The sequence below is a fragment of the Lepidochelys olivacea genome (assembly GCF_965140295.1).
Source record: "Lepidochelys olivacea isolate rLepOli2 genome assembly, chromosome: 28".
Classification (NCBI taxonomy): domain Eukaryota; kingdom Metazoa; phylum Chordata; order Testudines; family Cheloniidae; genus Lepidochelys; species Lepidochelys olivacea.
Window position 1 is genome coordinate 6,363,533 of NC_140438.1, and position 16,770 is coordinate 6,380,302.

General features: G+C 51.7%; 1 protein-coding gene across 3 annotated transcripts; it reads left to right on the forward strand.

Annotated features, from left to right (window-relative positions):
* Positions 1 to 2,053: 2,053 nt before the first annotated feature.
* LOC311514099 (uncharacterized protein) lies at positions 2,054 to 16,326 on the forward strand. Of its 3 annotated transcripts, none has more exons than XM_084616456.1 (6): positions 2,054 to 2,341; positions 4,516 to 4,734; positions 5,622 to 5,710; positions 6,393 to 6,519; positions 12,262 to 12,375; positions 12,665 to 16,326. In XM_084616456.1, the coding sequence occupies exons 3-6, from the start codon at positions 5,669 to 5,671 to the stop codon at positions 14,692 to 14,694; spliced, it is 2,313 nt and encodes a 770-aa protein (XP_084472582.1). In that variant the 5' UTR covers positions 2,054 to 2,341; positions 4,516 to 4,734; positions 5,622 to 5,668; the 3' UTR covers positions 14,695 to 16,326. The 3 variants fall into 3 exon arrangements, with proteins under 3 accessions (XP_084472582.1, XP_084472584.1, XP_084472583.1); XM_084616458.1 differs by having other exon boundaries at positions 12,668 to 16,326; XM_084616457.1 differs by lacking the exon at positions 4,516 to 4,734.
* Positions 16,327 to 16,770: the final 444 nt, after the last annotated feature.

A 16,770-nucleotide genomic window follows, 5' to 3' on the forward strand; every position in this document is an offset into this window, starting at 1 on the left:
GAGGGGCCAGGGGCGCAAGAGACCCAGGGTACCTGGGGAAGGGGCACAGAGGGGCCTGGGGAGATTGGGGTTTTAGGGGGGCCGGGGAAAGCAGAAAGATGGGGAAGTCAAGGAGGCAATGGGGGGTGGGGTAGTAAGGGATTGGGGGGACCCGTGCAGGGGCGCTGGACAGAGAGGCCCTGGGGAGATATTAGGGGTGGGGAGATATCTGGGGGGGGTTGGATGAAGTAAGAGACCAGGAGGAGCGGGGCGGGGCAGTACGGGATGGGGGTGGTGGGGGGGGATCAGGGATTTGGAGAAGGGGAGCGTAGAGACTGGTGGAGCCTGGGGCAGGGGGAACCAGCGTGTTGGTGGGGGGGGGGGGAATCGGGAAGGGACCAGAGGGAGATCAGGGTGCTGTGAGGGGGGGTCCCTTTGGCTCTCGGTGCAGCTGGTAATGGAGGGGTGTGGAGGGAGGGAGGGTCTCTGGGCAGACTGACCTGGGAGGGCTCTGGCTGGGGTGGGGGTGGGGGGTGTCTCAGCGGGAGCAGGGATCTGGGGGCTGGGTTAGGGGGTCCCAGACAGGCAAGGAGGGACTGAGTTCCCAGTGTGGGCGCCCCTGGCTGGTGAAGTGTGTGTGTGTGTGTGGGGGGGGTGGCCGCTGGGAGCCCCCGGTGGGACTGTCCCTTTGGGGGTCCTAGGCAGGTGGTGGTGGGGTACCAGGAAGGTGGAGTGGTGGGATTCCGGGGGGAGGGGGGGGTCCTGGCCAATGAGGTGGGTGGGCCTGGGTCCTAGTGGCTCATGGGGGGAACGTCTGGGGAGAGTCTCGGTGGGAGGGTCCAATCTGGACCTGTGGTGCTGCGAGCCTGGGGAACTCCCTGCCACAGGACCCTGCGAGCACACGCTGGCCTCCAGCCGGAGCAGGGACACCCAGAGTGTGGCAGGGCTCAGCCACCTCACCACATCAGGGATTGGGAAGAACCATGGTGGGGAAGATGGGAGGATGCCCCCCCAACCCCCGCTTCCCCTAGACTCCCGGCTTTTCCCACAACCCCTCCGAGAGGCATGGAATCGGCCTCAGGTTACCCAGGGGAAACTGAGGCAGAGGACAAAAATCCCCCACCGGGGATAGAACCCAGGCATCCTGTGCTGGGCGGGCGGTGAGGAGGGGAGCTTGGGCATTTTCCCTGGCACCCTTTCGAGCTGGCACCCTGCGGGACTGCAAGCCTCAGCTCTTTCCCATAGCTCCTTGGGCAACAGGCTGCCTCTGGGTGTGAACCCAGGCGTCCGAGGGCCCAGCACAGGACTTGCCGGGCCTGTGAGCCAACAGCCCAGTCCCTCCCCTGCCTCTGACCAGCACTTGTGGTCGCCTGGAGCTCTAGGAGGGGAGTGGGGTCCAGTGGTTGCAGGTGGGGGCTGGGAGCCAGGACTCCTGGGTTCTCTCCCTGGCTCTGGGAGGGGAGTGGGGTCTAGTGGGTAGAGCGGGGGAGGGGCTAGGAGCCAGGACTCCTGGGTTCTCTCCCTGGCTCTGGGAGGGGAGTGGGGTCTAGTGGGTAGAGCGGGGGAGGGGCTAGGAGCCAGGACTCCTGGGTTCTCTCCCTGGCTCTGGGAGGGGAGTGGGGTCTAGTGGGTAGAGCGGGGGAGGGGCTAGGAGCCAGGACTCCTGGGTTCTCTCCTTGGCTCTGGGAGGGGAGTGGGGGCTGGGAGCCAGGACTCCTGGGTTCTCTCCCTGGCTCTGGGAGGGGAGTGGGGTCTAGTGGGTAGAGCGGGGGAGGGGCTAGGAGCCAGGACTCCTGGGTTCTCTCCTTGGCTCTGGGAGGGGAGTGGGGGCTGGGAGCCAGGACTCCTGGGTTCTCTCCTTGGCTCTGGGAGGGGAGTGGGGGCTGGGAGCCAGGACTCCTGGGTTCTCTCCCTGGCTCTGGGAGGGGAGTGGGGTCTAGTGGGTAGAGCGGGGGAGGGGCTAGGAGCCAGGACTCCTGGGTTCTCTCCTTGGCTCTGGGAGGCCGAGCTCACATTTTACGCCTGTCCCCCCCCCCCCCCCGAAGCAGCGCCGGCCTCTTTCCGGTTGGGGGGGGGGCTGAAGTGGCTAGACAGAAAATCGGGGAGCTGAGGCCCCCCCAACGCCAGGCCGGAGTCGGGCACGGTGGGGCTGATGCCCTGCGGGGATCCTCGGCTCCCTGTCGCCCCCCCCCCCGGCGGGGACCCGGCTACGGGCCGCGGAGGACCCAGGCGTCCGGGCTGCAGCGCGCGGCGGGGACCCAGGCGTCCGGGCTGCAGCAAGCGCTGCCGCCCGGGCTGGTATGTGCAGGGCACAGGAAGGGGCCGGGAGGAAGGAGGCCGGGGCCGGGGAGAACAAAGGACGGTGAGTGGATCTCGGCGGGGAGGAGCCGGAGTTGCGGGGGCTTGAACTGTCTCTGGGCAGCCACCCGGGGAGGGGGGATGAATTGGATCCTGGCCCTGTTTGTGCCACTTGCCCCCCACCCTGTAAAATCAGGGGGCGACCCCCCCCTTTCCCCTCCAACCATCAGCCCCCCGGATCCCCCCTGTTCTCGCCATAATCCTCCAAAGTCCCCTGAGAGTCTCCTCCCCGGGGGGGTCCCCCCACCCTGCAGCGATTTGTCCTTGGGCGGGTGGGAAATTGTTGCCCTGAGTCCCCCAAAGGGGTGGGGGTCGGGGGGGGGCTGTTTGGGGGAGTCCTGAGACCCGGCTGCCTCTGGGGCGGGTCTCTGCCAGGGTGGGGAAGGGAGGGGCACGTGTCCCCCATGGGGGCGGCCCAGACCCAGGTTCCCCCATCCACGTGGCTGCCCCCCCAAACTACCCACACAGTTGCCCCGAGCCACCTGCCCATCCCCCACTGCTGCCCCCTTCCCTCCTCCAGGGACCTTCCTGCTCCCCGGCCCCCTTAAAACTGGCTCCCCAGGGTCTCCCTGCGGCCCCTGTGAATCGTGGGGGTGGGGGGGGACCATCACTTTGTGTTTCTGTGTTGGACAGTCCCATAAAATCCCTTCAAACTGTCCCCCTTTCCCCCTCCCGTTATTTAATAGCCACATAAAATCCCCTCAGGTCTGGGCGTTTTTCTCTCAGGTGATCAAACGCGGAGTTTGTGACCCATTTTCTCTGCGACTCTCAAAGGCTGATCTAAAATACCCTAACATTTTGCCCCACTTTCTCTCTGGTTGTCTATTACTAATTAGTCGATTCCTCATACCCGGAGAATTTTCCATCTCTCGAATTATAAAATAACAACAAAATCTCAGATTTAGGCTGTTTCTCAAATTCTTGAACGTGAACACAGTAGAATTTTTTTGTAAACGGTGCCTCTTTTCTCTCTCTCCATTTTTCAAATGAGGAAGGGAAACACACTCAGATTTTACCTCTTACAACAACGGACATAAAATCCCTCGGATTTTCCACTTTGCTCCCTAATTTGCAAAAATGGATCCAAAATTCCTCCGATTTCTGCCCTTTTCTCTTTCTGAACACTGATCTCAAGTCTCAGGTTTTGCCTCTTTCTAGGTCATTATCAAATGTCAATTAAAAATCCTCTCGGGTTTGGGGCTCTTCCCCATGTCTCTAAATCCCAGCAACTTCTTCCTTGGAGGAGACCGGTGGCCCTGAGTCCTTCTCTATCCTGGAGGTCGCAGGGAGTTAAATTGCCCAGTGATCGTCTTTCCCTCTCCTTTGTGAATCGTTTGTTCCCCCCGTTATCTTTGTTAAAAGGTTTGCTGATGAAAGAGACCAGCCACATATTTAATAGACATCGCAGCCAGAGGCCTCCCCCTGTTTGGGGGATCAGTGGCTGCCAGCTGGCGACAGGAGAGTTGGCTGGACCCTTTTCTTTTGTCCAGCTGGCACGGGATGAGGAGGTCCCTTTGAGTGCAGCGTGGGTCCAGAAATATCCCAAACCCCGTGACAAAGGGTCTCCGTGAGGGGGGGCTTCCCACAGTGCTAAGATGCAGCCACCTCTGGGGTGGATCCAGGTGGCCATTATTTGCTAGTGACGGGACATGGAAATTTCTTATCTATTTTGGCCCCTCCAGGCCTTCCCTTCTCCTGTTAAAGAAGCGTCCCCCCGGGCTCCCTCTGCCTGTGTGACTGGCCAGCAGAGGCAGAGGCAGGTGATAACTTTCTATCCACTTATCAAACACGGTGAGGTGAAACCACCACCGATTTCTGCTTCTCTCCCCTCTGGAAAATTGCAGGGGCTTCAGGTTCTGGAAGGAAAACTGTTACCCCGAGTTCTTGCCCTAGATCGAGGGAGGTGGGAAGGGGGTGAGCACTCGCACACAGTGATCTGTTGAAGAGGATTCTGGCCTCATCCTTTCTGAACTGCGCTTCTGGTGTCATTGGGACGAGTGTTAATCCGGAGTCACTGCAAGGAAAGACAAGGAGTGACTCCAGATGAACAGGGGGGCAAATGAGATCAGCAGCTGTGCCCATGGGGAGGGGGTTTCATTTGCTGCTCTCCCCAGAGAGCTCTGGTTGTTGCTAAAGGAGGGAAGGCGGCTCAAACTCTCTGTCCCTCTCTGTTGTCAGGGCTTGGCTGTGTGTGTTTCCTCTGCGTGCTGCCCCGACTCTGGCCAGGTAGCCGGCACCACAAGTCTGGATCGAACTGCCCAGGAAGACCACGGACTTGGGTTGAGTGGCAAAGGCGCTTGGCCAGGTTTATTGTTAACGATGCACAGTCCTAATGCCCGGCAGATTCTGTGGGGACGCTAACACATGGACGCCCGTTACAACAGTTGACAAGAAGGGGTGAATATCAACACAGGGAGAATTACTTTTTGAAGTGCTAACGAGGCCAGTTCAATCAAGGTGGATGTGGCCCATTCCCAACGGTTGACAAGAAGGTGTGCGTATCAACAGAGGGAAAATTATTTTTTGTAGGGACCCAGCCACTCCCAGTCTTTATTCAGGCCTAATTTGATGGTGTCAGGTTTGCAAATTCATTCCAGTTCTGCAGTTTCTCGCTGAAGTCTGTTTTTAAAAGAAGTTTTTCTGGTGAAGAATGGCCACGTTTAAGTCTGTTATTGAGTGTCCAGGGAGATTGAAGTGTTCTCCGACTGGTTTTTGAATGTTACAGTTCTTGATGTCTGATTTGTGTCCATTTATTCTTTTACATAGAGACTGTCCGGTTTGGCCAATGTACATGGCAGAGGGGCATTGCTGGCACGTGATTGCTGTGGGGAATGGGCCAATCCACCCTAATTGAATTGGCCTCGTTAGCACTGACCCCCCACTCAGTAAGGCAGCTCCCATGTTTTCATGTGGTGTGTATTTATACCTGCCTCTGTATTTTCCACTCCATGCATCTGATGAAGTGGGTTTTAGCTCACGAAAGCTTACACCCAAATAAATTTGTTAGTCTCTAAGGTGCCACAAGGACTCCTTGTTGTTTTTGTGGATACAGACTAACACAGCTACCCCGCAATATTTGTTACTGGGGAGGCTTAAAAATGTCTCTGTGAGCTTAGCCTGGCAGGAGGGGCCTGGTCTACACTGTAATACAGAGAACAAGCATTTTCCCAGCATGGCAGAATCTAGGTTGTCTGTCTGCAGGGAAAGGACCTGGGGGAATCGTGATGTGAAATGAACTAAAGCCCGTTCCTAAACCTCCACAACTGCCCTTCTCACCCTGCCAGGCTGCAGAATGACGCCCACGTTTCGCTCCAGTTGATCCCGTCCTCCCATGGGACAGGGGAGAGAAATGGCTGCAGAGGAGCCAGCTCAGGTAGGGATTATTGGGGGGTTTGCTGGTGGGTTCCTGCAGGAGGGAGAGGGGCAGCAAATACACCGGCGGTGGGAAGGTTTCATTAGTCTGGTTTGGAGGTTGGAGCAAGGCAGGAAATGCACAGGATGGAGAAAGGGAGGAGGACACAGGGTGGCAAACCTGCTGGAAGTTATTTAATAAGTGACCTAGATTCTAGGAACTGACCCATGAGGTTCGGAGGTGGAAATGCCCTAATTTGTGGAAGAGGAAACAACCCACCTAGCTGGGGCTGGGAAAACAGACCAGACTCCCAGTGCTGGAGCCTGACCCGGCTAACCAGCAGCTGCTGTGAGATAGGAAGGGGGCACCCACCAGTCAGACTTAGGGGAGATTCCCGTCCCTCATATCCAGCTCCTCACAAGGAGGAGGGTGTTGGGCTTCCTACCAGGGAGCTCGCCCTGGACCCTGCTGGGGGCTCCATCTCCTGTATCCGTCTGTGATTAGTCGGTGTGATGAATTTGCGGGGAGAGACAAGCGGCCTCTCTCTTTGTCCCCTCACCCTGGTGTTTTCTGGATCCTCTGAGTGGTGTGGTGTTGATGCCAAACCATCCAGAGCTTCCATTTGATTGGCTCCTCTCCCCCACGAATAGTGGGGCTGTGAGTGGGGCAGCAGGTCCTGAGTGGGGGGCTCTTGCTCTTTCAGGGGCCAGTGACCTTCGAGGAGGTGGCTGTGTATTTCACCAGGGAAGAGGGGGCTCTGCTGGACCCCGCTCAGAGAGCCCTCTACAGAGACGTCATGCAGGAGACCTACGAGAATGTGACCTCGCTGGGTAAGGGTTCCTGTCCCCTCGGTTCTTAGAAGGGGAAGTGACTAATTAAGGTTCACATCATCTCTATAATGTAACCATTACACTGCCCTGATTCAGCATCACCCCACATGCCAGGGGGACACACACTAGCCCTCTCCCCTCCCCTGCTATCCGACACTGCGGGAACAGAGCACATCAGCAGTTTAGCACATGGTCAAATACCTTCTGGGTTTAAGGTGAAACTGGGGTTTGGGTCCCGCATGGTGAACAGAAGCTTCCAACCCCGGCCTTCACTCCATGCAAACCAGCTCCGACTTACAAAACGATCCCACTCCCTTACCCTCACCTTGAGGATTTCTTCTGAGTCGTTGCCTTCACTTGCCCTGCAGATCACTACCATGTATCCCACCAGGGTGCTGACAGTCCCCGTGGCAAGAACTCCCCCTTGTGCACCTGTACTGACAACCTACAACACTGAGCACTGAAATGGGGCAGGCTCGGTCCCTCAGGGGTCACATGCACCTCTCTGCATACTAGTCACAGCTCTGTCAAGCTGCTCCAAGTACTCCCTCCACCGTCCGATTACGGCTACACCTGACCCAGTGCACACAGCCGGAGGGGATGTGGATAAATGCTGGGATTCCCGTCTGTAGAACACAACACAAACAACGGCATGTTCTTAGTCCTTCCTCGTATCTGTTATAGATTCACAGGTTTTTAAGGCCAGAAGGGATGATTAGGTCATCTCGTCTGGTCTCTTGTATAACTCAGGCAATAGAATTTCATCCAGTTACTGCCGTATTCAGCTGAACACCTTGTGTTGGACTAAATCCTCTCCCAAAAAGGCATCCGGCCCTGACATGAGATTTCCGGAGATGGAGAATCTGCCGCTTTCCTTGCTAGTTTGTTAACCTTTGCCCCAGCCTCACGGCACCGTTCCCAGTGGTTAGTGCCCGCTGCAGGGTTAGTTCAGGAGTGGAGCCACGCTCGTGTTACGGGTACCACTCCCTTGCCCTCCCTGGGTCCCTGCCTCCCGGCTCTCCGGCCGCAGTGGTCCCTATGGTATCGGGGTCTTCAGGCACCTCGGCAGCAGACGCTCCCGGGGGTTCTGGTAGCGGCAGGCCTCTGGTCCAGGTTTCGGGCTCTTCTGCTCTCGCAGGTAAAGGCTGTAACGGCTCCGGGGCTGGAGCCCCCGCCGAGTGTCCTTCCTCCTTGGCCGTCAGCAGTTCTGCAGGCTTTTATACCTGGCGGCACATGCCCAGCAGAGCCGCAGGGGCAAGGCTTCCTCTGCTAGGAGGGAAGGGTTGACCCCCTCCGTACCAGCGCGGGGCTGATCTGTGTCTTTGCCACAATAACTGTGCTGACCCTAGAGCTTTTGCCGGCATAGCTGTGTTGGTTTCTTCACATCCCTACCTGGCAGAGCTATGCTGGCAAAACGGACCAGGCAAAAGTCTGCAGGTGGATTTTAGGGCCCTTTAAAATACTACTCTTGACCTAAACATTTTGATATCAGAGGGCAAAGACATCCAAGAAGCACGTCGGCAGAATGCAAGAAATATGCGCAACAGACGAGGTCTGAGAGGTTGGGTTCAATCTCACATTCAAGGGTAAAGTCCAGGTTGAATAGCCACAACACATCTCCTTGGGCCAGCTTTTTACAGTGACAGCAGGTTGCAGGAAACCCTCTAGCAGTTAAAAGGGATTTAGCCTTGCAGCATATGTGCATTTCAGTGTCAGCGACTCACCAGTTTGGCTTGGGCGACTCTGAAATGCCAAATTCTAGAGTTACTGACCTTTTCGGTTCTGGCTCCCCGCAGAAGTCGTGGGTGCCATGTACGAACTGAGGGACTGAGATCAGTCAGGGGACAAGGAGAACCCCAGTTTGAGCCCCAGCTGCGTGCAAGGAAATGTTATAAGAACAAGACGATATTGTAAGAGGATGGAAGATGCTAAAATATGGGTTGGATCTGATGGGAATCAGTCAAATGAAAAGAAGTCCCATTCAGTTCCATCATGTAATGGCAGACAGCTCAAAAGTGACAGGTTTTTAAAGTGCTTATTGTGACGAAGCAGGAATGTTCTTAACGTTTTCTCAGAATACGGTGTGGGCCCTGACTGCCCCACGTTCCGTGACACTTATATACCAATGCTAGAAGTCGAAGTAATAAGATGGGTGAACTACAGCGCCTCGTATTAAATGAGGCTATTGATATAAGAGGTATCACCGAAACTCGGTGGAATGAGGATAATCAACGGTACGCAGTAACACCAGGGCACAAAATATATCGGAAGAACAGAACAGGTCGTGCTGGTGTGGGGAGGGGCATTATATGGGAAAGAAAGCGTCGAATCAGATGAAGTAAAAAAATGAAATGAGCCAAACTGTGCCATAGACTCTCCAGGGATAGGAGTAATTCCATGCGCTAATAAGAAGAATGTAGCAGGAGGGATCTATTACCGACCACCCGACCAGGATGGGGATAGTGACTGTGAAATGTTCAGAGAGATTAGAGAGGCTAGAAAAATAAAAAACTCCATAATAATGGGGGGGTTTCAGCTATCCCCATATTGACTGGGTACATGTCACCTCAGGACGGGATGCTGAGATAAAGTTTCTTGACACCTTAAATGACGGCTTTTTGGAGCAGCTGGTCCTGGAACCCACCAGAGGGGAGGCAATTCCTGATTTAGTCCGAAGTGGGGCACAGGATCTGGTGCAAGAGGTGAATAGAGCTGGACTGCCTGGTAATAGTGACCCTAATATAATTAAATTTAACATCCCTGTGGCAGGGAAAACACAGGAGCCCAACACTGTAGCATTTAATTTCAGAAAGGGGAACTACACAAAAACGAGGAGGTTAGTGAAACAGAAATTAAAAGGTACAGCGCCAAACGTAAAATCCCTGCAAGCTGCATGGACACTTTTTAAAGACACCACAATAGAGGCTCAACTTAAATGTGTACCCCAAATGATAAAACATAGTAAGAGAAACAAAAAAGAGCCACCGTGGCTAAACAACAAAGTAAAAGAAGCTGTGAGAGGCAAAAAGGCATCCTTTGAAACCTGGAAGTTAAATCCTAGTGAGGAAAATAGAAAGGAGCATAAACTCTGGCCAATGAAAAATAAAAAATATAATTAGGAAGGCCAAAAGAAGAATTTGAAGAACAGCTTGCTAAAGACTCAAAAAGTAATAGCAACTGGACGATGGAGGTGGTAAAGGAGCCCTCAAGGACGATCAGGCCATTGTGGAGAAACTAAATGAATTTTTTGCATCCGTCTTCATGGCTGAGGATGTGAGGGAGAGTCCCAAATCTGAGATATTCTGTTTAGGTGACAGATCTGAGGAACTGTCCCAGACTGAGGTGTCATTAGAGGAGGTTTTGGAACAAATTGAAAAACTAAGCAGGAATAAGTCACCAGAACCAGATGGTATCACCCAAGCGTTGTGAAGGAACTCAAGTGTGAAATTGCAGAACTACTAACTGTAGTCTGTAACCTATCATTTAAATCAGCTTCTGGACCAAATGACTGGAAGATAGCTAATGTGACACCAGTTTTTAAAAAGGGCTCCAGAGGTGATCCCAGAAATTACAGGCCTCTAAGCCTGACTTCAGTACCGGGCAAACTGGTTGAAACTATGGGAAAGAACAAAATTGTCAGACACATAAATGAACATAATTTGTTGAGGAAGAGTCAACACAGTTTTTGTAAAGGGAAATCCTGCCTCACCAATCTACTAGAATTCTTTGAGGGGGTCAACAAGCATGTGGACAAGTGGGATCCAGTGGATATGGTGTACTTAGATTTTCAAAAAGTCTTTGACAAGGTCCCTCACCAAAGGCTCTTAAGCAAAGTAAGTTGTCATGGGATAAGAGGGAAGGTCCTTTCCTGGATCAGTAACTAGTTAAAAGACAGGAAACAAAGGGTAGGAATAAATGGTCAGTTTTCAGAATGGAGAGAGGTAAATCGTGGTGTCCCCCACGGGTCTGTTGTGAGCCCAGTCCTATTCAACATATTCATAAATGATCTGGGAAAAGGGGTAAACAGTGAGGTGGCAACATTTGCAGATGATACAAAACTACTCAAGATAGTTAAGATCCAGGCAGACTGCGAAGAGCTACAAAAGGATCTCTCAAAACTGGGTGACTGGGCAACAAAATGGCAGACGAAATTCAATGTTGATAAATGCAAAGTAATGCACATTGGAAAACATAATCCCAACTCTACATATAAAATGATGGGGTCTGAATTAGCTGTTACCACTCAAGAAAGGGACTTTGGAGTCATTGTGGATAGTTCTCTGAAATCATCCACTCAGTGTGCAGCAGCAGTCAAAAAAGCGAACAGAATGCTGGGAATAATTAAGAAAGGGATAGATAATAAGGCAGAAAATATCGTATTGCCTCTATATAAATCCATGGTATGCCCACACCTTGAATACTGCGTGCAGATGTGGTTGCCCCATCTCAAAAAAGATATATTGGAATTGGAAAAGGTTCAGAAAAGGGCAACAAAAATTATTAGGCTTATGGAATGGCTTCCATATGAGGAGAGATTAATAAGACTGGGACTTTTCATCTTGGAAAAGAGACAACTAAGGGGGATATGCTAGAGGTCTATAAATTCATGACTAGTGTGGAGAAAGTAAATAACGAAGTGTTGTTTACTACTACTCATAACACAAGAACTAGGGGTCACCCAATGAAATAGGCAGCAGGTTTAAAACAAACAAAAGGAAGTATTTCTTCACACAACGCACAGTTAACTTGTGGAACTCCTTGCCAGAGGATGTTGGGAAGGCCAAGACCATAACAGGGTTCAAAAAAGAACTAGATAAGTTCATGGAGGTCAGGTCCATCCATGGCTATTAGCCAGGCTGGGCAGGGATGGTGTCGCTAGCCTCTGTTTACCAGAAGCTGGGAATTGGAGAGAGAGGATGGATCACTTGATGATGACCTGTCAGTTCATTCCCTCTGGGGTACCTGGCACTGGCCACTGTCGGCAGACAGGACACTGGGCTAGATGAACCCTTGGTCTGACCCAGTCTGGCCGTTCTGATGTAAAAAGCTGCCTCTGGTGGCAGGGCTGTATCTCAGGAATCTCTTGATCAAATAAACCGAGATTTGGACCAGTCGCTCTTCGCTGAATGCCCATAAAAACCAGAAAATTTCAAGACAATTCAAAGAAACATGTGGCTTTTACAGTTGTTAGAATAGTTCATGTTTAAACAGAAAATAAGGCTTCTGTCTACCGAGCCGACAGGAGAACCCTTCGCATTGCTGTAGTGAGTGGCTACACTGAAGCACAACCGCAGGGCAGCTACGGTGTCTCAAGTGTAGACAAGCCCTGAGAGACGACATTTAGTGACACCCCAGTCCCTCCTATTCCTTACTGCGCTGAACCCACCAACCCATGCTCGCTGATCCCGGCTTTCGTACAACTCTCCCATTGTCTCTGGGTTTCTCTCTGTGATTAAGAAGCAGGTCCAAGGTGACTTCTTCTCTGGCTGGAGTCTTTACTTTCTGGGACATGTGTTTTAGGAACCCCTTTGATGAGGAGCGTCGGGCTGTGTGTGTTCCCAGCAGAGATGGGGATAGCTAAACCCCTCATACGCAGAGTGTCCTGCACCTTGGAGCACCTGGGGAGCTGCCCTCAGGATTTTACTGATTTAAAACGGGCTGGGGTAAAAGTAATACAATCTTCTTTGTGACGAATGTCCCATGAATTCCTCTCATCTCCCTTGTTTCCTTTCCCCTGAGCAGGGTTTCCCGTTTCCAAACCTGACGTGATCTCCCAGCTGGAACGAGGGGAGGAGCCGTGGGTCCTGGATCTCCAGGGATCTGAGGAAGGAGGGATCCTGAGAAGTGTCTGTGCAGGTGAGGGATCGTTAAACCAATTCAAAAACTCTCAGTGCCAGGAGTATCCCCAGGAGGCCTTGTACCCTATGGGCAGCTATCGCTCACGGCTTCCCACCTATCCTCACTGACACCTGGCAGCAGCTCCCTGCCTGATGGGACGTGGAGGCAGAATTGTCCCCCTCCTCTCTGCCCTACGGGGAAGGGTTTTGGAGAATTCAGCTATTAGGTTTTTTCTGTCTCTCCAGCTCTAATTTCAGTTTGTTTCCCTTTTTCACTCCTGTTTCTGAGATTTCTCCCTCTGTCCCAGCAGGTGATGGGACGGTGAGTGAGAACGAGGAACAGAATCCTCAGCAGGAAGATGCTGAGCAAGTGGAATCGCATGGGGGATTATCGCAAGGATCCCAGGGGAATGTGTCCAGGCGTCCTGTGCAGGGAAAAGCCTGTGAGAGCCAGGACAGGCCAGAGAGAGAGCCGGGAAACCAGCCCAGGGAGAAAGTGGGCAAATCTATTAATTGTCATCGAATTCACGAGGACATCAAGGAAATCCCAGCCCAGCAGAGAACCCTCCCAGGAGAGAGAAAAAACACATGTACTGAGTGTGGGAAAACCTTCACTCTGAACTCCACCCTTATTAAACATCGGAGGATCCACATGGGAGAGCACCCCTACCAGTGCTGTGAGTGCGGGAAACAGTTCGTTGAGAAATCAAACCTTATTACACATCAGACAAGCCACACAAGAGAGAGACCCTATGAGTGCCGTGCGTGCGGGAAAAGCTTCACTCGGAGCTCAACCCTTATCAGACATCAGAGGAGCCACACAGAAGACAGACCCTATGAATGCTGTGAGTGCGGGAAAAAGTTCACTCGAAGCTCAGTCCTTATTAATCATCAGAGAATCCACACAGGAGAGCGACCCTACACATGCTGTGAGTGCGGGAAAACCTTCCCTCAGAGCTCAATCCTCTTTAAACATCAGAAGATCCACACAGGAGAGCGCCCCTACAAATGCTGTGAGTGCGGGAAACAGTTCATTGAGAAGTCCACACTTATTAAACATCAGACAAGCCATACGGGAGAAAGACCCTATGAGTGCTGTGAGTGCGGGAAAAAGTTCAGTCAGAAATCAAGCCTTATTAAACATCAGACAAGCCACACAAGAGAGAGATCCTGTCAGTGCCGTGAGTGCGGGAAAAGCTTCACCCACAGCTCATCCCTTATCAGACATCAGAGGATCCACACGGGAGAGAGACCCTATGAGTGCCGTGAGTGTGGGAAAAGCTTCACTTTCAAATACGACCTTCATAAACATCAGAGGATCCACACGGGAGAGCGCCCCTATGAATGCTGTGAGTGTGGGAAACAGTTCACCTGGAGCTCAGGGCTTATTAATCATCAGCGAATGCACACAGGAGAGCGACCCTATGAATGCTGTGAGTGCGAGAAAAAGTTCACTCAGTGCTCGGGCCTTATTAGTCATCAGAGAATGCACACCGGAGAGCGACCCTACACATGCTGTGAGTGCGGGAAAAGCTTCACTCAGAATTCAGGCCTTCTTAATCATCAGAGAATGCACACAGGAGAGCGACCCTATACATGCTGTGAGTGCGGGAAAACGTTCCCTCAGAGCTCAGCCCTTTTTAAACATCGGAGGATCCACACGGGAGAGCGCCCCTATGAATGCTCTGAGTGCGGGAAACAGTTCAGTGAGAAATCAAAACTTATTAAACATCAGACAAGCCACACAGGAGAGAGACCCTATGAGTGCCGTGAGTGCGGGAAAAGTTTCACTCAGAGCTCATCCCTTATTAGACATCAGAAGATCCACACGGGAGAGAGACCCTATGAGTGCCGTGAGTGTGGGAAAACCTTCACTTTCAAATACGACCTTAATAAACATCAGAGGATCCATACAGGAGAGCGCCCCTATGAATGCTGTGAGTGTGGGAAACAGTTCACTTGGAGCTCAGGGCTTATTATTCATCAGAGAATCCACACAGGAGAGCGACCCCATGAATGCTGTGAGTGCGGGAAAACCTTCACTCAGAGCTCAGGGCTTATCACTCATCAGAGAATGCACACCGGAGAGCGACCCTACACATGCTGTGAGTGCGGGAAAAAATTCACTCAGAGCTCAGGCCTTCTTAATCATCAGAGAATGCACACAAGGGAGCAACCCTATATATGCTGTGAATGCGGGGAAACCTTTCCTCAGGGCTCAGCCCTTTTTAAACATCAGAGGATCCACACAGGAGAGCACCCTATGAATGCTCTGAGTAAGGGAAACGTTTTATCCGGCGCTCACACCTTAATATACGTCAGTGATTTCACAGGATAGATAACCACCACAAAAAGTTTGTGCAGGGCAGAGAAATTTTTTTTTTTGAAGACATTTGCTAATTCCCACATAGTGACTTTTTTTTTTTTAAGTGCTGTTTGTGGCATTTGCATCACCCAGGGGAGTTGCCCGCTTTTCATTTTGCAGGTCTCCCTTCTCAGGGGTGAATCCTGTGGTCTTTTCTACCAACTCCTTTCTCCTGTGAATCATGGGAGTGTGTCTCGCTCCTGCCAGGAGTGTCCATCAGCCCCAGATACGGGAAATCGGGATGACCTCAAGTAGCTACACTGAGCGAAGGTTGACCTGGGTTTTGTCTCCTCTAGGATTTTCCATGGAGTTGGCCTGCTGGAGGTAGCTATCCTAATGTAAACACACCGCTATATGTGCAGTGCTGACATACCCCAGGCTCAGTGATTGGGGTTAGCCAGCATGTTCCCCTTCGACCTCTCCTAATTGACACCAATTTTCATAGTCTAGACAAGCCCTGAGCATCGCATTTATCCTGTCACCGCACTAGCAGAGCGATTGTCAGTCACCAAGTTCCCCCTTTGCCGACAGATTATCTCATTCCCAGGCTTTCTCCTGCTGGTCCAGGTTGTGCTGGACAGCAAGTTGTTTGGTTTATTCACCATTTTTCGTATTTAAAATATATTTCAATATAAAACAGAGGAAGAGGAGGAATGGGACAAACGCATATTTTTGGCCTCTGCACCATCAGAAGGAGATGGGGTGAGTTGGAGGGATTCCCTCCTTCTCCATCACCATCAGTAGGCCCGCTCACTCCAGCAGCATTGGCATCCAGCTGAGCCACGATGGAAGTTTATCCCCCTATTCTGTCCCTCCACTTCTCTAAATCCGACTCCTGAGGGCTGGAGGTGAAAGTGTCCCAGGCCTGGACGGGGAATGCCAATGGATCCCAAACACAAGTGCAATCATTCCGAGTTTAAATCCCAGTTTCTGCCCATTGACAAATCCACTTCTGGGCTTGTTCCTGCTGCGCTGGGACTGTTTGCAGGTGAGAAGGTTGGCAGTTTTTCCCTATTACGATAATGCTCATTTCTGTTTTTGTGAATAACATGGCTCCATAATAATGAAGTGCTGTTGAGTGAAGCGGGTTTGAATGGATCAGAGGAAAAAGCGACGGGAGAATCTGCTCTCCTCATTTGTGAGTCATCAGATGTAACCTGCTCTGGAATTTCATTTTGTATGAAAGAGAAAGTGACTTCTACCACTCTGTGTTGCGGGTTTTTCCTCTCTCTCCTGAATGCCATTTGGTCACGTCATTGAATATTCTCCAGCATTTAGCTCAGATTTATCGGGGATGTTGGGAGAAATGCCTGTTTGCTAAAAGAGTCCTTTATTATCTTATTTTTCACTTTCCTCCACCGCTGCATGATGACATGCAAGAAGCTCAAGTGCAGTTCACTCACGAGGAGAGGATGCTCCGAGCCATCGGGGGTGCTACCAAGGAAACAGTAGTGGGTTTAGGTCTCCGCTCTGAAATGGTGAAGAACAGCACGCCTTAAATTGTGCAACTAACAGAAGTAGCTGGGTGCAGGTGGCCCAGGATGTGGGAAATGCTGTCCCTGTCTGTGTTGATGTGGAGAAAATAAAAGTGGCTCTTTTGCTGAACTTTTCCCTGGTAGATGCTGCAAATGTGCATTAAAATTAACTCAGGGTTGAATGTGATATAGCTGCAGAATATCTGTTTTTAATATGTTCTCCTCCTTTGGTGTCTTACCGGGATTCTGATGCAGGAGTGTTTCTCGTCCCAAATTTAGACCTGTGCCACCAGATTAAAGAAACAAGTAGGGCGTGTTTGGGGAAGCCATTCCTCAGTAACACTGCTCAGATTTTGGGTCGTTTGGTAAAGGATTCTACACCAGAGAAGTGTAAATGTACCCTGACCAAGGCCAAGGATTTGGCAAGAGCTCAGTTCGATATAGAAGGCACCCAGTAGTTGATTTTTCGCTCCAGAGAAGGAAGCTGTGGTGAACCACGGTCCGGGTAAAACTGTTTGTTTTTTTAACACTGCTCCCTAGTTCGGGGTCTCTGATTACAGTCCCAAAGGAGGCC